The sequence below is a fragment of the Podarcis muralis genome, chromosome 5 (genome assembly GCF_964188315.1).
Source record: "Podarcis muralis chromosome 5, rPodMur119.hap1.1, whole genome shotgun sequence".
NCBI lineage: Eukaryota > Metazoa > Chordata > Lepidosauria > Squamata > Lacertidae > Podarcis > Podarcis muralis.
In genome coordinates, this window is record NC_135659.1 from 50,901,704 (window position 1) to 50,922,082 (window position 20,379).

The window sequence follows — 20,379 nt, forward strand, 5'->3', positions numbered from 1 at the left end:
GAGCTTCAGCACATAGTTTTGTACTGAAGAAGATGGATTTCATACTATTGAAGAACACCATTTCCTGTTCTGGGACATTGTTGGGCAAGCATCAACCTGATACTACTCCTTTCCATGTTTCTTAGTCTTTGCCTCTGGAGCCCCAGATCTACAAGGAATTAAGAGCCAGATTTCTATGCTTTCTGTTTGTCTTGCTTGTTCCAGCAGTGAAGCTTGTTGATAAAGATGCAGAATAGAGAAGCCCTGTTCTAGGAGTATTGACCACACTTGTTTGCAGGCAAGATGCAGTATTCCAATGCCCACCTAGCAAAAATGTGTTCTCTGTCAGAGCTCAGGAGACTTTAATGAATTGACTAAATACTTCGCCCTCCATATAATTACTTGGAATAGTGGTATCAGTAATTAAGCAGCATAACAAGGTAGCTTCCTTCGGAGATGTAGACTCACCTGATAATTATTCACCCTTCTAGTTTTCAATATGGTGCAAGGCAAATTCTATCCCTCTTATAGGAGCCCAAACCTTGACACTGTCTCATCATCCAATTCTGTGTGCAGCTGTTTTGGATCTACAGAGCCACAAGAGTTCCCAACTAGTCCTTACTGTGCTGCTAGTCAGGAAGCTGCCAAGTTGCACAGCAGGAATAGTTAGCAAACCATCTTGCATTCTGTGTGTCCAACTAACTATTATTCTATAGTGTGTAAATCGGTAGAAGCAGCATAGGAATTTACTTTCTTTTTTTGGACACTTAACTGGATGGAGATAAACTTAAGCACTGGTAGAGGCAGAAACAACTTCCTCTTCTGACCTTAAAATGGGAATCGCAATGAATTAAGTGAGTGGGGCAATTCATTTGTTTCAGAATCAGGTCCGAAAATAATGGGCTTTGCTGTGGATAAGTTGCCTGTGCAGTACCAGTGCTTGCCCCTTTTTAGGACAGAAATACATGCCGTATCTTGCCTTAGGGATGGGAACCTGCAGCCCTGCAGATGTTGCTAAACACCCAAAACCCAGCATGGCCAGTGGTCAGGGATGATATGAGTTGCAGCTCAACATCTGGAGGGTCCTTAAAGCCTTTGCATTTTAGCACTAAGAGAAATAAGCATGTACACACAGGCCTTGAGGTGCAGCTGCCATCACGATGTTTCTTTGCTATGGTTAGAGCTCCCAACTCAAAATAGATCAGCAATGTGTAAAAAGTTCTGATTAGGTGGGTCATCCAGATCACATGGATACTTTTTACACCAGTGAAAGCAACTCTGGTGGAGGTGCAGAGCCAGTTTAGGAAGTATGCACATGATCTAGAACTCCTTATGTCATCGATATAACAGGGAAACCAACCCCGTAGGAGCAGGTTTGCAGAACTCGCACCATCAGGTTAACAAATACACTGAGCACAATATTGTGTAACGGGGTGTTGGTGTGCATTCTTCAAACTTGCTGGTCCATATAGTTTTGTACAGACTGCCAGAGAGCACGAATGTTTCCCTCGCCAAAACCTGTGGCCCCACATCGCTCTATAAGCTCCAGGAAGAAAGTATCCTCTGTAAAGAGAGGCTTTGTGAAGATCTGCATGAGGTATTGCTTCTCACAAAGGCCTCCAGAGCCACCGCTGCCTCCTACGCCAGCGTCCAGAAGGATGCCGTGGTCCTTCAGGAGCTGAAGATTTTGCCCAGCTTGCCTTATCTCCTCCACCTTCCTTTTCTCACTGTAGTATGATAAGGGGGGCTTGAAAAAGTTTGCGCCAGATCTGGCCATGGCCGCAGCGGCCCCTAAAATACCTGTGGTGTAGAGTGCCACGTGTTGGATGCCTGATCCACCGTGCTGCTCTAAGAAAGTATCCACCTGGTTCTTCTTTTGCTCTGACAGGGACTCAGCTAGAATAATTTTACAGTCATTGCGAAGCAGAGTCGGATCGCTCCCATTGGACTGCATGGCAGTAAGACGAAGACCCATACCAGCACCCTGGATTGTATAGCCATCAGTACCATTGTCTTGCTGGTGGATGGGGAAGCGCTGGAATCCCAAACAGTTCTTGTACCAGTCCAACACAGCTTGTGAGCTACCTTGGGGACAAGCATAGGTGATATGATCAAAATGTGTCACCTGGCCACCCACCTGGACCTTGGGAGCACCCTCCACCATGTGGAAACCAGGCAGGAACGGTCCGCTGTACCCAGATCTGTCAAGCAGTGTGTGGCTGATGTTGCCTATGATGGATCCCACTACTGAATAAGTGACGTGGCCATTTTCATCTCCCACAGCTGTGGGAGGGATGAGGATCTGGCATCCTCGTTCCTGTAGGCTTTGGGAGATGCCAGGTACATCTTCTGCCTCAAAGCAAATGTTGGAGGCTGTACTGACGGCATACTCTAGGTCCACGTCATACAGGATTCCTTTATCCTTGCGGCAGCCTGAAGATGGCACAGGTGGAGCGTCTCTCTTGGCAGGCTTCAGCCTTTCATTGACGAGAAAAACAGCATCCCCTCTCCGGAAGGCCAGCTGCCTGCTCCATTCTGCCACCCGTGCAGCAAACAGCTCGAATCCAAACTGGCGCACCAAGTTGCTGGCCAGCTGTTGCCCCTCAGGGACGTGGAACCCAATGTGGCACATCCGGTTCAGAAGACCAGGCATTATGCAGTTTGAAAGGGTGGTCAGTGGTAACACAACTTTGCTGCTAGACCTACAGAAACAGAAAAGAAAGCCAGCTCAGTTGTCGTGGGGTGGGGAAGCTCAGTCGGTAGAGCACGAGACTCTTAATCAGGGGGCATGAGTTCGAGTCCCAGGTTAGGCAAAAGTTCCCTGCATTACAGAGGGGGTTGGGCTAGATGACCCTAGTGGTCCCTTCCCTGGATGGGAACAGGGGCCTGTTCTGTTAGTGCCTCCAGGTTTTGTAGGGGAGGGGCAGGAGGAGGAGGAGGTAGCTCTGTGCCACCTCCCTTCGGCTGACATGTGCCTGAAAAATCAAAGGAATCCAGGTCTAAGGGGGGGGGGGATCTGCCCCTCCCCCAGGAATCTGCACGTTTCTCTGCCTAGCTGCAGAGTCTATCCCTCTCTTCCCCCTTTAGATCTTGCCTCACGCCTCCTGAATGAAAGCTTATCTGCCGTGTGTCTTTGATTCCTCACGTGAAAGTGACTTTCACGCAGCGGGCAGGCAGGCAGGCGCCGGAACTCCTCCTCCTCCCGCCGCTGACTTGAATCTCCCGCAAGGAGGGGCTCCGCAACACGCGGTCGGAAGCGGAAGGCGAGTGTCTCCAGGGCGCACGTGGGGCTACGCCAACATCTTCCACCGGCTCGCAGGTACTAAGCAAAAGCAGTTGCTACGCTTCTGAGCTGTTCAGTGGGCTGCGTATACCGGAGCCGCAATCTCCTTTCCTACAACGCCATTCCCCCCCCCAAAAAAAACCCCAACAACAACAACCAAGAGCGTTTATTTTACCTTTGTTGATAACACTGTTTTGTGCTACAATTATTTTATTTTTAAAAATCCCAAGGAATGTTCTTAAAATACATTGCTTTCATATCGCCACCACTGAGTGGGCAGCCTTGTTAAGTATTTGCAGCGCTTGAAGACTCGCTGTTATTTTTATTTTTTATGTGGGGAGGAGGTTTGCAGTTCAATCTTGAAAGTGTTTTTAAGAACAGGCCTTTAGATCGAACCTCCCCTTTTCACACACTCGTAACAGTTTTAGATTTCAGTGGCAAGGCACAAGGAAGTGGCATACAGTGGTACCTCGGGTTACATACGCTTCAGGCTACAGACTCCGCTAACCCAGAAATATTACCTCAGGTTAAGAACTTTGCTTCAGGATGAGAACAGAAATCATGCTCCGGCGGCGTGGCGGCAGCAGGAGGCCCCATTAGCTAAAGTGGTGCTTCAGGTTAAGAACAGTTTCAGGTAAGTACAGACCTCCGGAACGAATTAAGTACTTAACCTGAGGTACCACTGTACTTTATGATGTTGATGATGATGGCTGATTATTTAATTTTTGTGCTGCTTATTTAAAATATCTCTTAAACGGTTTACAATAAGCTGAAACAGCAACAGCAGACAAAACAAAATATTACAAAAATACACATAAAAATGTTACATTAATAGAAAGTTACCACTATATTTAAATCCATATCAATGCATTTTCCTTCTGACAACACCCTCCCTCTCAGCACCCAGGGTCGAAACAAACTCTCAGCTCACCAACAAAAGTTTCACGACGAGAAGAGTTCCTGGAAACCTCAGAAATCACCCTAGCCTCTCGGAGAATTGCAGATCCAAGGTGGATGGGACTTCCTCAGGCTGCCCTCGACTGTGTCCCACTCAGCTGCACTCTCTACTCCCAGCTCCAGGTACAGCAGGTTTGCATGTGTCTTTATCAGATCTTGGGAAATACTTTTCTCTCCCTTCAGGGCTTCTGAATTGGGGTGGGGACTATTGTGAGGGAAAAGAGTGCATGTGTACTGCTGGAAAGGTATAGATTTGGAGAAGGCCAATACTTGGGGGCGGGGGGTGGTTGGGAATGGCCTGTAGGTACTAGTTGTACAGAAACCTGGCAAGAAAATGGGGACAGGACATAATTTCTAGGTTCTTACGTTACTCTGCTAGTATGGGATCTTCAGCAGCACCACTCCTGCATCTTAATGGTTAGCATTGGCACAGGAAGAAGCTGTGATGTGGGCTTTGCTACTCATGGTCTGGGCTTCTCACTGTTACCCCAGCAATGCAAGAAGGAGCAGCACTGCAGCACTTCCAACGTTGTTGGGGTAACATGAGTACGGGGCCTTAAGGGGCAGTCTGGAAGCCATATAATCTGCTCAGGAAATCCTGTTTCAAAATGTATTATACATGACAGCTTCTCTCTTGCAAGGCAGAGGTGTTCTGCACATGTTCAGAGGAACTCTATTTCTCTTGTACCTCACATCACTCAATCAATTCACTTTTATTATCCCAGAAAACCAGTTTTCCACCCAGGTTCTCTCATGTCAGTTCACATTCAGTTAAATTTCCTCCAACCCCATAGTTGACTGCTCATTGTCAAATCTGGCCTCTCATATACTTTAGAGTAGGAATATTAGGGAGTTCATGCCTGAATTGGAAACTCAAAGGAACTGTTTTTTCATATACTCATGGATATCTCATCATGCTGTACCAGTCCTACTAGTGGGACGCGGGTGACACTGTGGTCTAAACCACTGAGCCTCTTGCCAATTTGAAGGTTGGCAGTTTGAATCTGCTCCATGGGGTGAGCTCCCATTGCTCTGTCCCTTCTGCCAACCTAGCAGTTCAAATCACACCAGTGCAAATAGATAAATATGTACTGCTGCGGCAGGAAGGTAAACAGTGTTTCCGTGCGCTCTGGCTTTCATCACAGTGTTGTGTTGCACCAGCAGCAGTTTAGTCATGCTGGTCAAATGACTCGGAAAGTTGTCTGTGGACAAACGCCAGTTCCCTCGGCCTGAAAGTGAGATGAGCACCACAACCCCATAGTTGCCTTTGACTGGACTTAACCATCCAGCGGCCCTTTACCTTTTATCTTTACCTACTAATCTTAAACCGGGGACGCGGGTGGTGCTGTGGGTAAAACCTCAGCGCCTAGGACTTGCCGATCGTATGGTCGGCGGTTCGAATCCCCGTGGCGGGGTGAGCTCCCGTCGTTCGGTCCCAGCTCCTGCCCACCTAGCAGTTCGAAAGCACTCTTAAGTGCAAGTAGATAAATAGGGACCGCTTTATAGCGGGAAGGTAAACGGCGTTTCCGTGTGCTGCGCTGGTGCAGGCTCGCCAGAGCAGCTTCGTCACACTGGCCATGTGACCCAGAAGTGTGTCTGGACAGCGCTGGCCCCCGGCCTCTTAAGTGAGATGGGCGCGCAACCCCAGAGTCGGACACGACTGGCCCGTACGGGCAGGGGTACCTTTACCTTTTTTACTAATCTTAAAACAAATTTTCATCTGAAGCAAAAAGTCAACATATACCACCCCATCACAATAATGCAAGTCAAGTGGGGACAATTTGTCTCTTTTGGAATCTGTTGCCTGTAACCAGAGCTTTTTTTCATCCAGAACTCACCGGAACTCAGTTCCAGCATCTTTCAGGCGGACACCGTTGCCATGATAAGAGAACAATGGAGGCATTCATGGTGAGTTCCGGCACTTCTTTTTCTAGAAAAATAGCACTGCCTGTAACAATTGCTTCCTTTTGCTTTATAGCAATACCAGTAATGTATTCCTCAATGCAACTGAAATCTGCCAGGATGCAGTCCTGTCTTCTTCCAAGAGCATAATGCTTTCCAGTGTTCCTGGCCTGGTACTGCATGGTATTTCTTCAGTTCCTGAATGTGATGTCTCTGAATGAAAAACAAGTACCGCTGGGTGTATGGCAGTGGTGAACGCAATTCATGCTGCTCTGAAATTCTTCAAGGACATCTGTGTATCTAGCCCCCAGCCAAGCACCTCCTCTCTCCCAGCCCCTTCTGGGTGGAGAGACCTTGAATGAGAGATAAAGTATGCCACAGCCAGCCTGGGGATAAGAGATCAGAGAGAACAGAGCTACAGCAAGACTGTCATAGATTGGAGTAGAACAACAGCTGGAGTCACCTGAGAAAAGGCAGAGTATCACCTGGTGGGAATTATTGGTGCAGACTTGTTGGGAGGGGGGGTGGCAATGTCTATTAAGTTCAATTTCTGCAGTTGGTCAATATAGCTGGTGCTTTGGAGGCTCATGAGAAATATTTATCACAATGAAGTTAGAGCAGAAAGGTTCCAAACAAGGAAGGTAAAGTTGTGCTACTGCTTCCTAGAACAAAGTCTTGGTGGATTCCTGAGAGGCCCAACATTGGCAAGGTGTCAAATCACCTTTGACTGAACCACCTTTTGTGAGTGAGACTGTGAGAGGTTTTGAATCTTGCCAAGATAAGCATTATGTGATCTCTGAGTTGTTCCTAATCTACTACTACCACCACCCCAAGGCTGTTTTTCTTGGATGTGGGAAGGTGAGGAGTATATGGGAGGGAATTGCACACAGCCTGTGTGGTGGCAAGCAGAGGATGACGGGGACGTTGTGACCAGCTTTAGAATGCAAGCGCCTTCTTCTGATGATGGACTCAAAAGCTTGGACCCTGTTCCAGAGGACAAATAGGGGAGGGGAATATCCTGCCAAGATTTGGTCCAACCAAAGGCGTTGCCTTCCCTGTTTTGCCACTTTCTGGGATCAACAAGGGCTTTCTAAATAACTATTTTTATTGAGAGATTAGGGTGGTGTGGCTGAATCATGCTGGGTTTCTGTGGCTTGTTTTTACAAGTTTAACAAGCCTTGGGTGTGTGTCCTTTTCTAACCAGTGTATTGGAAAGCAACAAGACTCTTGCTGAGATTTCATCCATGTGATTAATATGTGTGGCTCACCAGAACTGTGCAAAACAGGCTGGCTCCCAGAGAGGAGCTTTCACCTGCTTTGTTACTCCCCAGGCTTTTTAGCTCAGTTGGGTAGCTAAGCTGGGTAGCTAAGCTGCAGTATGTTGCCAGTAACAAATACTGTAGATAATTGTTAAGGAGGCAAGAGCTTAATCAGTATCCCAAGTTCAGACAACTCACTAAGCCACCCTTCGCTTTGGTGCTGCACCCCACTGAGCTAAAGGGGCCACAGAGGAGCGGCTGTAATCTTTTCCCCAGCAGCCAGTTCACAATAAACTATGGCTTTGCTTAGCATTAGATGTGAATGCAGCCAGAGCTGTAAAAAAATGTGGGGGAGAAACTAACGGTGATTCCGGACTTTCACTATCCTGCAGAAGGGATGCAAATGCATGCTGGAAATTTAGATTTGCTCAGTTAAAGCAGATTAAAGGATTCTGGGCAACAAATCCACTTCACACAAAAACACCAGACTTTTTGCAGTTTGGAAAGTGATGGGGAAATGCACTGAAAACATGTGCAATGAGCAAATGACTAATGGGAAGATGTATAAACAGCCTGCAAGCAAATCTGAATGGATGCTAATTGTCATATAACTAACTACCCTGCAAACAAATCAGAATGAATACTCAGCAAAGACTAGCTAAAGTATAACTTTGGTGTAAGCTTTGTGCAAGCAAATCAGGGTGAATGTCAATAAACAGGGGGCTCTGGGTTAGGAATACAGTTTGTTGCGTAAGCTGCACATGAGAATTCTCTGCTTTTAGTTTGCTGACAACAGAGGAAGACAGTGCTTTTTCCCCTCTTTGCTTTTTGAACAGTTCTTAATTTCTAGCAAAACTTATACTGGAGCGTTCATCTATGTAGGAAACATGCCATCACATCATCACCCCTGCTTTGTATTTATAAAAGTATAGGGAAAGGAAAACTGCAGTTGTTTAGTAACAAGTGAAAAACATATGCTCAGATGCACACTATTCCTAAATTCTAAGTGCAGGGCGGAAGGGGAAGCTGCAGCTGCTAAGCAGCATGGGGAATTACTCTGAATATGCTCAGAGGCACACTCTTTATTAATGTTTAACTTTTTGTGCATTCTCTCCCATGGTTATCTGACTCATATAGTGCCCCACTTGTAAAATGGAGCCAATATCCTTTAAAAGCAATAGGGTGCCTATATGTGTCTTAACGTATGTGAATTGCATTGTGGCCTTACCTGATTGCTTTTGTCTGGTCTAGATATTTGCTTGCATTCATTTTTAGATCCCACTTTCTGCTTGAGGCATGTTTCAGTCCAGATTGTGTTGTCTTTACCATTGTCTGCCAAACCAGAGTGCTTGGCTGCCAGACTCCTTCCTTGGCCCTATCTGCTCATCAAATTATGTTGGGACAACACAGTACTAGGCATACTCAGTGCTTTTTTCCCCAGGGGATACTCAAGGGTACGCAGTACCAGCACCTCCTTTTGTTGTTAAAAAGTGTGGCACTTACTGTAACAACTTCATGGTACTGGCACCTATGTTTCTAGAAAAAAAAGCACTGGGCATACTGTGTACCATTCAGGTCACCTCCCCTAAAAATATATTCTGTAGAGTTGGAAAACTTTCAGAAAAGGCCAGGGCACCTAAAATGATCAAAGGGCTGGTACAACCGTCTTATGAGGAAAGGTTACAACATTTAGGGATTTCCAGATTAGAAAAAAAGGTGTATAAGGTAGGGACATGATAGTGATGTCTACAATTATGCATGGCATGGAGAACGTAGATGGAGAGAAGTTGCTCTCTGTCTTCCAGAATATTAGGCCATCAATGAATCTGAATATTGGAAAATTCAGGGCAGACAAAAAGAAGTACTATATAAGTACTTGCTCTCACAGGATGTGGAGATAGCCACTATTTTGGAGGTGCATCTGGAAAACAAAATGTATTGAGGAGTTAGTGATCTGACACGGTTACCCTTCCTGCCTCTGTTCCTTCCCCCTCCCTTGCTCTTGTTAATTGTTTTGATGCTGTGAGAACAGTCTTTAATGTCCTGAGAACTTTGAGAGGAGGTGAAGCCCCACACACAGCTGCCTTCATCAGTTGTGGAGGATAATTCTGGGTGCCTTCTTTGATGGTCCAGACATTGTTTTGAGAAAGTGAGGCCTTGGGAAGGGGTGGTTAATGGATGCTGCACATAGCCAGTCTTGGAAGCCACACAGGTTTCTATAATATCGGACGGTTTGGGCAGAGTTTGTTTGAAGCTCATGCACGGACTGATCGGCCACAGGGTCATGCAAACTGAGGGTACCTGGGGGAGTCGCTTCGCCGCTTCTTGGGGGCTTCCAAGTGGCAGATTGAAGTGCTTGCTTGGTATATCTATCCCTTCTTGCTGTTTTAGAATAAAATCTTTAAACTTCTCGCTCACTTGTGTATTCTGTATTGCTTCTGAATCTCATTTTAAAAGAACCACAAATAGAGGGAGTTAGACAAATTCATGGAGGGCAGGGCTATTCATAACCACTAGATATGATGGATACCTCCACTGTCTGAGACACCTCTGCATACCAGTCAATGGGAACCACAAATAGAGGGAGTGCTGTGGCACTAGGCATCTGGATAGCCACTGTAAGAACAGGATGCTGGACTAGATGAGCCTGTGGTCTGATCCAGCAGGTCTCTTCATATGTTCTTAATGACCATGCTGGGAGTTGTACTGCAACAATATCCAGAGGGCCACAGGATAGCAACAACCCTTGCTGTAGCTGAAATCCTGGGCAGCTGATATGTGAGTGTGTCTTTAAGCATCCATTACTGTCGCTTTCAAATACAGAGCACTAGGGCATCCATGTAGGACAATCCTATCTATGTTTACTAAGAAAAAAAGTCTTCTGAGACTTAGAGGCTGCATCTGGCCTGTTGAGGGAAGTTTTTTATTAACAATTTCAACATAACAAATTATCAAAACATATCATATTCATTATTTCCCCCCTTCACACACCCTCGAGACTTCCCTGCTGAGGGAAGTTCTTATGGTCTTAAGCTGCTCTCTTCTACTTTAGGCTGAAGGGAGGTGGCCAGGATGGGCTATTCAGCCCTAGCCACAACAACCTTGCTGCTGCTCCTGGCAATTGCTGCTACGCTGGCAGACGTGGCTGAGAACAGGACCCGAATATGCCAGCCTGCACCACTCTGGAAGATCAATGGGGTGGCCCCCATGGCTGGGATGGAGGGCCAAGTGACAGTGGTGGCACTGTTGAAAGCCAGCTGACAGTTCTGCCTCAAGCAGGCCGCCAGGTGAGTTCATAGAGAAGATTGCCTGAGTCAGGAGCTGTTAGGTCGCAGCCACACCATACATTTGACGCACATGGCTTTCCCCAAAGAGTCATGGGAACCGCAGTTTAAGAGTGCTGGGAACTGTAGCTCTCTGAGGGGGTAAATCACAGTTCCCATAATGCTTTGGGGAAAGTCACACGCTTTAAAAAGATGGTCTGGATGTGACTAGAAAGTCAGATATGTGTTGGAACCCTGTATCTGGTGTTCAGTGGCAATATCACAGCTCTTAAGGTCACATCTTTGTCCCTACGCTTTCTACCAGGAAACACAGAACTGAACTGATTGTTTATAAGCTCCAGTTCAACAATCAAAAATTGAGGCCCGGGCTACAGCAGGCCAGATATAACACGCATATAGATGGTGGTTGCAATTTTCCTGGTGAATTACAGCTCAAGTATAATATGTATCATGTAACTTATTGCTGGATCTATGTAGCAGGAACTGCTGTAATGGCAAATCCAGTGAACTGATAAATGAAGGGGCCTCCGTCCAGCAGTGCAGGCTCATATCCCACATGGTATATGCAGAGGGCAAGGGCTGGAACCTATAATTGTGCACTGCATTTCCTAAACGTTGCTTGTTCTTCCTACCCACCAGCCTTGGCAGCTTGCAGAGGAAGCTGTCACTTGAAGGAGTGACCAATGTCAGCTTCATGATTGTGAATGAGAAGACTCCTTTCTCCAGGGCCATGTACTGGGAGCTCAAACGGCATGCCCCAGAGGGAGTTCCTGTTTACCAGCAGCAGATTCTGGAGCCTGACGTCTGGCAAATTCTAGATGGGGACAAGGATGACTTCCTGATCTATGACAGGTCAGTGCTTAAGGGAGCAATTCTAACTCCCCACCCACCCAGACTGATAGGGTTTTTGGAGAGTCAGGGCCACTGCTGTGCATAGCAGCCGGGGCAGAAGGGAGGGAAGGCAGATCACTGAGCCAGCTTGGAGCTGGTGCAGCAATTGAGCCTGGAAGAAGCCCAGTTCTGGCAGTGGGACCATCTCAGGATCCAATGAACTGCAGGGCGGCTCAGTCCAGCTCCTTCCTTGGCTGCTGAAAGCCCCTGCTGCCACCAGCAGGGATCCCATCAGCAGCACTAGCGGGGGCAGAAGAGGGTGCTCCGTAGGCAGCTGCTGACGGGAGGCCAATGGGGGTCTGCAGGCCTGGGCAGAAGGAAGGAAAGTAAGATACAGTGGTGCCCCGCAAGACGAATGCCTCGCAAGACGAAAAACCCGCTAGACGAAAGGGTTTTCCGTTTTTGAGTTGCTTCGCAAGACGATTTTCCCTATGGGCTTGCTTCGCAAGACGTTTTGCGATTTTTTTTCGCTCCCCCCCTCCCTTTTTCTAAGCCGCTAAGCCTTTAATAGCTGCTAAACCGCTAATAGCGCTAATCCGCTAAGCCGCTAATAGGGTTGCTTCGCAAGACGAAAAAACCGCTAGACGAAGAGACTCGTGGTACGGATTATTTTCGTCTTGCGAGGCACCACTGTATATGGAATTCAGGATTCTTGAATACATTATCAAAAAGTCTGTTTGGGGACACATCTGGAAAGAAAGGACATACCATGATGTAAGTGTTTCTCTTTACCATCATGTCTCGCAACTGTTGTTGAGGAAAACCAGATTGTTCAGGCCAGGTTAGATTCATTTCCAGTGTAAATTAGTGGATTACAGGCTCTCCTGACACTAACTTTATGTCCATTTGTTTCCTGGCTCTCGGGCTTTGCAGGTGCAGCAGGCTGGCTTTCCACATCCAGCTGCCATACAGTTTTCTGCACTTGCCCTATGTTGAAGCAGCCGTGCGGTACACACACAGCAAAGACTACTGCGGCAATTGTTCCTGGTACCCCTCTAACAGCAGCCAGGAGGTAGGGACTTGAATCCCCTCATCAACTTCCTTTTCAACTATTTTATTTAAGCCAGACATTTCCTCATTTGCCCATCCTGAACTTCTGCCTGGGAATTCTAGGTTTCTAATCAGATCGGTCTTACAGCAGGGATGTGGGAGCAGAAGGTGGAAGGGAGGGTTTTATTATATTGGGCCACTACAGCAAGCAAGGAGAAAGGATGTTGAGATACCACAAAGCATCTTTCATCTTGACAGGAAGTAAACCATCTTGAAATAAAAACCTCAGAAGCAAATTGCAGATGGAGACACCAGGTCTGCCACAGTCACAGATAGTGTAGCGTGGAGGGGTCCAGGAGAACCCAGGTGGGAGGACATGCTAAAACCCCCCCCCCCACTTTCAGCTTCTCACACTCCCCCAAGTGCTTTTCTCCCCAGTTGAGTTCAGATACTAAAAGTGAGATTGACTTGGAGAAAGACACTTTGGAACAGAAGCTGTGTGGCATCAAGTGCAGGAAAGGTTTGGTTCCCCTCACCCAGGCACCCCTTTTCTCTAAAGTCAACCCCACCTTCCTGTTTTGCACATGGTGAGGCAAGACCTGGATCTGCTGCTATCATGTACTGCTTGAGCCTCACCCAGTAGCCATTGTCTGCCCTCAGTTATTGAAAAAAATAAATTAACACCCTTAATTTGTCAGGTTGAAGTGCTTCCTGTTCCCAATGAATGGGAGCATATTGTTCCTTGGACAGAAGAAATAATAACTGCTGTCTTGTCCTGTGGTGTCACTTCCTGCCCCATCAGTGATCTGAAAGTTCATTCCTCAAGGTGGGATTGCAGGAGGCCCCTGATGTATTACCTATTTTAGTTTTTTGCTGCCCCGATAGCCAATGCAGCAAAATATTATAAATACCTTTTAAGCCATTTCGACCATACCGAGAGTGAAGTCAAACAGATCTCCTTCCAGGAGTCGGTGCAGGTTTTTCTGATCTGGAGAAATCAAACCTTCTTCCCTCCCTGCTCTTTTGAGAGAGATATATACTTGGCTTAAACTCCTGTACAGCTTTTTGCCTCTCAAACTTTGGGCTTTTAAAAACCATTTCTACGCCTAAACATCCAGCATGTTTACTCATTTAAACTTCTATTTTACACATTCTTTAAAACCACTTTTTAAGTGACTGCCAGGCAATCACCATTCTTCACAGCCAATTTCTCCTGAAAACAGAAAGTAGCAGTTGTTCTGAGCTCAGTTGATTTTGGAAGTTTACATATTTTGTCAAAAAGGGCTGAATGCAGATCCCTTCAGATATATACATCCATCTTCACTTTTAAAAATGTGTTTCTGTCTTCACCCTAAGCCCATCTGTATACTAGAATCTTTCATTACCTTCACAGGTGAATAAGACAGCAAGTACTAACGTGACGACAACTGAGGCATCTGGACACAAAGAGAAGCACCTGGAAGAACCCAGGTACCATCACGATGAGCCAAGCCAAGAAGCACCTAACACCAAGCACATAGCCCATCACTATTCACATCATGGAGGAGTCGGCAACCATAAAGCCTTGGGTTTGAGCAGTACACACCAGCCAGTTCTCCACTCTCAGAATCGCTCACAGAAGCATCAAACAAGGGAATCCCCATAAAACATTTAAACTTCAACGTATGCAACACCCAACTGTTAGCCATAAGCATACTTAGCACTAAGCAAGCTTTTAAGAAGAGCCAGGGGGCAAACTTACATGCATCAGAAGGAAGAAATATGATGGCTCAGTTTTCAGCAGGGGAAGGGAAGTGAATGTTCCACTCCCTAATCATTCAAGGTCTCTCAACAGATAGCAGAGGACACAACAAAAACTTTTGTTGTGTCATATATGTGATTGGAAAGTTTAACTGCTTGTCCACAATGAGACTTCTATCCTCATTTTGAATCTGTCTCCCAGTTAACCTCATATCCACCAGTTTTGTTCCACCAAGCCTTAAGGTGGTGTTCCTCTTGGGCTCGGATGGATTTTTAGATACATCCCATTTCTGTGGTGAGGACCGCCTAAGGAAGCCATCTTGTTTTCCTCAGGAACACAGAGCTGCTATGGTAATCAGCTTCTTGAGAAGCCAATTTTGACCCCATTTTTGCATTTCCTGCTTTTCTGCACTCAATGAAGCATGTGATGTAAACTTTCTGTCACCACATGCTGACACCGTACATAAAAGCATGTCCTTGGAGATGGAAGGATGGGGATCAGAACTGGTATTAGCAGGAGGATGACTGACTGTGGCAGAGAAGGCTGACTTTGAGCCTAGGGCTCAAGATTTTGTACATTAAAGTCCATGCACACAAATTACTAGCTTGTAAAAAGACATTTGTTGTATTGCTGGAAGTAAAGAACATTTGCGGTTTGTAGGAATGGAAGTGGTGAGACAGAATTAGCCAAGTTTGCAGTTTGATAGAGGTATGAAAGACAGAGAAGTCTGAGGTGAGAGTTGAGTTTGTCAGGGCTATGAGAGCTGAACAAGGGAAGAAAATGCCATTTGTCAGGAAAATTCATGAAAAGGGATGCACTGCTTGCTGATTAAAAGTAGTATAACTGTTTCTGGGAAAGAATGTTGGAAATAAATTCTCTGAAATGTTTGAAGTCTTTGCTCACAATACCTTAATGTACAAATGGTGCCATTTATTTCAGACAGTACACAGCATTGTAGAACACGTATTCACCTTCAACGTTTAAGAGATGTCCCATAGTTTATCTGCATTTTTGGCATACTAAGCAGTCCTTATTGAGAATAGTCCAGGTTCCTGTTATTTGTTGAAGGTCAGTGAATTGGTGCACACTGTACAAGTCCTCCACATCCCAGTTTTAGGAAGCTACTGCTACAAATATTTACGGGAGGGTGTAATCTGTCTTTATTGTATTGTTAATGCTGATATGTATCCACCTATAATCTGTTTATTCCAAAGTAACCCTAGTTAGTAAAGCCAGCTAGACTAGACTGCAAATGGTGGCAGCTGCCCATAGGTTTATGGCATTTCTTTGAAAGCCTCAATTCCTTTTTATTACATCTCAGCTGGTGGCTAAAGGGACCAATCTTCAATTTACAGGACCTGCCATAGGTATAACATCTATAATAGGTAGCTCGCAATTATAACCCTGCTGATTACACTCACACATGCTGTAGACTGGAGTGAAGAACTTATTTCAGCCCAAGGGCCACATTTGCTTCTGGGTAGCCTTCTGAGGGCTGCCTGCCAGTGGTGCACAGGGCCAGAGGCAAAAGGGAATGAAGCAACAATGGTTAATTTTACCTTGCATACCAGTAGGCTAGTTTCTTCATGCTCACACATTCCTCTCTATTCTTCACCCAGGCAAGCAAGAAGCATGATCAGAATTCAATGAAATAAATGAAATAAAACAGTTCTTCACCTGGCCCCAGATATTCATAAGGCTTGCTGCTGGTGTCAGGCAAGCTTTTCTAGGAAAGACAGGGCAGTATAGCTGGAAAGACCCAATCAGAGTCCCTGAAAGTGGGGAGATCTAAAGAAGGGCCTCCTGGTATAATATTAGTAGTTCAGGAGGTTCTTGTGGAAGAAGGCAGCCTTTGAAATTCTGCAAGCAATAAAAGGGCATTAGGCTGTCAGTGAGGTGCTTATAGTTAACAAGCCACCTTTGGTGTAAACAGCATACTTACTGCAGATTTATTTATCCCCTTGTGTATATCAAAACTTTCCTGATATCTGTACATGCTGGCTACTCTTAACATACATGTATTAGAGCTATAACATAATTAATAGCTTTTGGTAATATGTCATATAATTAATCGCCTTCACCCAGGGCATAACCAGCACAATGGACTCTAAATAAAATACTCTCAACTGTGATTCAACTTGCAACCTTAGTTGCTTAACAACTAGTTTAATGTTCTTAGCAGTCTTGCTCTCCACAATACATAACGTAGTAACAAACAAAAACAATATCCCCACCCCACCGTGCAGCCATATGGTAGCTGCTATGATCTGGTGTAATATTTGATTACTTGCCCAACTGACATGCAAAGATTTAGCTGTCCTTCCCACATGCTGTTCCGTTCCCTTTTTATGTTCCTTTAGTTCATTTCCTACTTATGTACATACCTAGCTGAAATCATCCCTGCCCCCCAGAAATCTGCAGAGGCCCAATCTACAGCAGCTAGGTCATAATTTAATTGTTAAGAGACTATTTTCTTGCTGATAGTTTTGTACCAAACAAAGTAATTATATGGCTGGCTTGTTTTGGTTTTTTTAACATTCCAATTGTATTTACAATCTCTTCCCTTTATTTCTATGTACAGTATTACCATTATTAATTACCAAAGAAAAAATATTCAGTAGTACTAGTGCTAAAAAAAGATGGGCAAAATTATGTTTTGCTTAGGACAACAACATTCCTACCTAATGCTGGCCTTGGGCTCTGATCCAGCTTTCCTGATGCTCTCTGCCCCAGCCCACAGCTCCCATTATCCAAACTAAACTCCTTTGCGTCATGTCCTGTTTGCTTACATTTGCAGCAGAGTCCACAGGTTCACAGCAAAACTGGAGCAAGGCTATTATTATCATGTTTAATGCTAATCTCATCTAACATGCAGGTCAAATATTTGCTAAAGATCCTCTTTAAACTGGCCCCTCTATTTGCAGCAGCCAGAAAATCTCTTATAGTTTGCCTGTTTATGCCTACTCAGAAAAAAGCCTCATTTGAGTTCTATGGCACTTACTGCCAAGTATGTGGGTATAGCATTGCAGATGTAGTCTCTTTTTGATGGACAAGGCTGGCCCTACCATTGGGCAGAGTGAAGCAGCCACCTCAGATGGTAGATGGTAGGGGGATAAAAGTGGAGGCAAGATGTTGGAAGAGAATTGCCTGTGCCACACACAGCCTCCCCTGCTGCCCTCAGGCATGGTGGAGGATGCAATCCCATTGCGAATGGAAAAAGAAGACATCTGAAGGCCGCCCTGCATAGGGAAGTTTTGTAATGTTTAATTATGTTTTTATATATGTTGGAAGCAGTCCAGAGTGGCTGGGGCAACCCAGTCAGATGGGTGGGGTGCAAATAATAAAACTATTTTTATTATTACATGTATTTTGCCTTGGTACTAAATCACATTAGGGTTTTGTTTGACTGCATGGTTACAGAATCAAATCAAATAGATGCTCAGTTAAAGGAGCCTTAGCATTTAGGGTAGAATTGGTAGAACAGCAAAGTCTTTCCCACCGATTTTTATTGTTAAAGCTCTCCAGAGGGAAGCAGTAACAATATTATTGATGTTATCATCTTCCCCTCTAATAATTTTTCTCCATGGATATTGGAAGTGACTTTGACTGGATGAGAAGCGTTTTGGGAGGAACTATGGAAAATTAAGTACTGAGTGAAAAGGAGGGTTCGGATCCTCTTACCTTCTGAATAATTTGCCTTAAAAATCAAACCTACACAAGTCTACAGTGTGGGTAGTATAGCACACATAGAAAGGAGTGATAAAATTTGCTAGGCTACAGTCTGTGAGGAACAGTCCTCCTCCCTCCCTTCGTGTATGCTCTGTTTACAATTCCCCCTGCATTTGCACCCATAAGCTTGTCTCTTACTTGCCTAGCAGCGAGGACCATGAGGTTGTGTAAACATCTGTACAGCTTTTTTATCTTCTACTTAACATTGTCATTTGCTCTAGAGGCCCTTTAACCCTGTTCATCTGAGGGATCAGCCAAAGAATGAAAAGCAGAATGGTGTGTGTGTGTGTGTGTGTGTGTGTGAGAGAGAGAGAGAGAGAGAGAGAGAGAGAGAGTGTGAGAGAGAGAGAGAGAGAGAGAGAGAGAGAGAGAGAGAGAGATGAGGAGGGAAGGAGAGGCTGTGTCCATGTCTATTTCTCCATGGAATCCACACTATGGGCTGCCTTCAGGAGATGTAGTACTTCTGTTGGAAGCCTCAAAAGTGGGACAGCATTAGGCTTTAATCAGCAACGGAGGAGGCAGCTGAGGGGTAAATATGCTTTAATGCCTCTTAAGTACACTTTCCCTGCCCAATCCACTTTCCCCTGTTGGGCAGTGAAGTAAAAAGAAACAAAAACCTATCTAGCCAATTCAGAGGGGTTTTGTTAACTAGCTTCATTATTCAATTAAAGTGTCTAACGGTGCTGTAGCAACTCATTTATAGAAAATGGTCTGGCACATTTAAAGTTTACACATGTAGAGTAATTGCTTCCATTGGAATGTTATGTTCATATAGTATTCAGGAGTATTTACATAGGTGATACAATATAAAATCCAACATGCTAATGAGTTTCTAAAACTTATTTAAGAGCCATTCCCTATAGATAGCCCATGTTTGATTATTCTTTAAGTTTGCAATTTTATACATACTGATTACAGTGTAAAATCTTACATGCACACTGAAATCACTAGGATTTTCTTCTGGATACGAATGCATGGGATTCTGCTTTGAATCTTTCACCATCTGTTCTATAATAAGAGTCCTCACATGTAATTCCCAAGTATAAAACTCATTTATCAAATAATTCATTCAAAGCAGTATGCTTCTGGTTTACAATGATATTCATTTTATAATGAGCTCAGAAAAGTTTAAGAAATTATTTCAAATCATCATTTTAAACAATATTTCTACTGACAACTCAGAAGTCCTCTCGTGAATATGTAGGTTTTATAATGTATAGCTTCTACAAAATATTGGTAGAGCTTCATAAAATACAGTAAGAATAATTACTTCACTCTAATGTATATGATTCTATTTTTGCATGAAAGTACATTTGAAAACTAGCTGTGAGCTCAAAACTCCTAAAAATAAGAACAGTCTTCTCCAGCACATCTAAATATTTTATTTTTGTTTTAGGTATGGGTTGCTGCAACTTTAATGGCAACTTTCTGCAATTTTAAATCCCACACCTACAAAAAAAAGTTTTAAGAACAGCTTACAACATATAATTTTAAAAAGCATAATGATTAATCTCCAGGTTCTGTGGCACCAGTTCTTATCCTGCTTATCTTCACGTGCTTTGGAGGTGTGGTAAGCTAGATTTCTACATCCATAATCGACAGTGTTATCTGCCAATATCATAATGATGTTGAAAAGTTGTGCGCTCCGCATGCAAGGATCAATGTGGCCATTGTTCTTGGTACGCAAGTATGAAGCTCTTCTGATTCCTAATCCTCATTAATCTTACTCCTTGTACACAAGAAGAAATAGCAGCTGCCTTTGTTAGCTCCCCTCTATTTTTCTAGCAGTTAATTCTGTTTGTCTGTGTGATACACCAGATGCCTATTATTACCTTCACAGGTGTGTAACACAGCAAAGACTAGTATGATGGCAAGTGAGGATACAAAACATGGAGAATCAGAAGGAAAGGAGAGCCAAGGAACACTCAGCCCTGGGTACAAAGCTCACAGAAAATAGAAAACAGCTACAGAAGCCTTGGGTGTGTGCCAGCACATTTCAGCCACTCCTCTTAGAGCCACCCATAGAAGCAGGGCAAGGGGGATAAAGTGAAGGGACTGCCTCAGAAGAATGTACTTTGAATTAACCAGAAGTCTGCTAGTAATCCTTACTGCATTAATCCACTTGACGCTATCAATTTAAAAGAGGATCCCAGAAATAGGAGGTATTTGAATATCACCATCATAATTGATGTTCTGTAATCTTAGAAAATCAAGTCCTTTTAATATAGTGCCTTGTGGGGACATTTCCTAATGTTAGGTGGCAGTGCCACATTGTGGGTTCTGTCAGTTAGTGCAGCAAGTACTGTTTCCCGCTTCCTCAGGATATTCCCCAAATTGCAGGATGTTCAACCTGAATGGGTTCTC

At 44.6% G+C, this 20,379-nt stretch overlaps 2 protein-coding genes across 5 annotated transcripts; one reads left to right on the top strand and one right to left on the bottom strand.

Moving 5' to 3' along the window:
- Positions 1–767: 767 nt before the first annotated feature.
- HPDL (4-hydroxyphenylpyruvate dioxygenase like) lies at positions 768–3,220 on the bottom strand. Its single transcript, XM_028733673.2, has 2 exons — positions 3,125–3,220; positions 768–2,681 (listed from the first exon to the last, which is right to left on the bottom strand). Exon 2 carries the CDS (start codon positions 2,630–2,632, stop codon positions 1,430–1,432), a length of 1,203 nt encoding a protein of 400 aa, XP_028589506.2. The 5' UTR covers positions 2,633–2,681; positions 3,125–3,220; the 3' UTR covers positions 768–1,429.
- Positions 3,192–15,173, top strand: LOC114599096 (selenoprotein Pb-like). 4 transcript variants are annotated; one of them, XM_077928786.1, is made up of 6 exons: positions 3,192–3,298; positions 4,163–4,351; positions 10,433–10,667; positions 11,304–11,516; positions 12,429–12,567; positions 13,939–15,173. In XM_077928786.1, exons 3-6 carry the CDS (start codon positions 10,453–10,455, stop codon positions 14,188–14,190), a joined length of 819 nt encoding a protein of 272 aa, XP_077784912.1. In that variant the 5' UTR covers positions 3,192–3,298; positions 4,163–4,351; positions 10,433–10,452; the 3' UTR covers positions 14,191–15,173. The 4 variants fall into 4 exon arrangements, with proteins under 4 accessions (XP_077784912.1, XP_028589510.2, XP_028589508.2 ...); XM_028733677.2 differs by having other exon boundaries at positions 4,163–4,342; XM_028733675.2 differs by lacking the exons at positions 3,192–3,298; positions 4,163–4,351 and adding an exon at positions 6,468–6,609.
- The last annotated feature ends 5,206 nt before the right edge of the window (positions 15,174–20,379 follow it).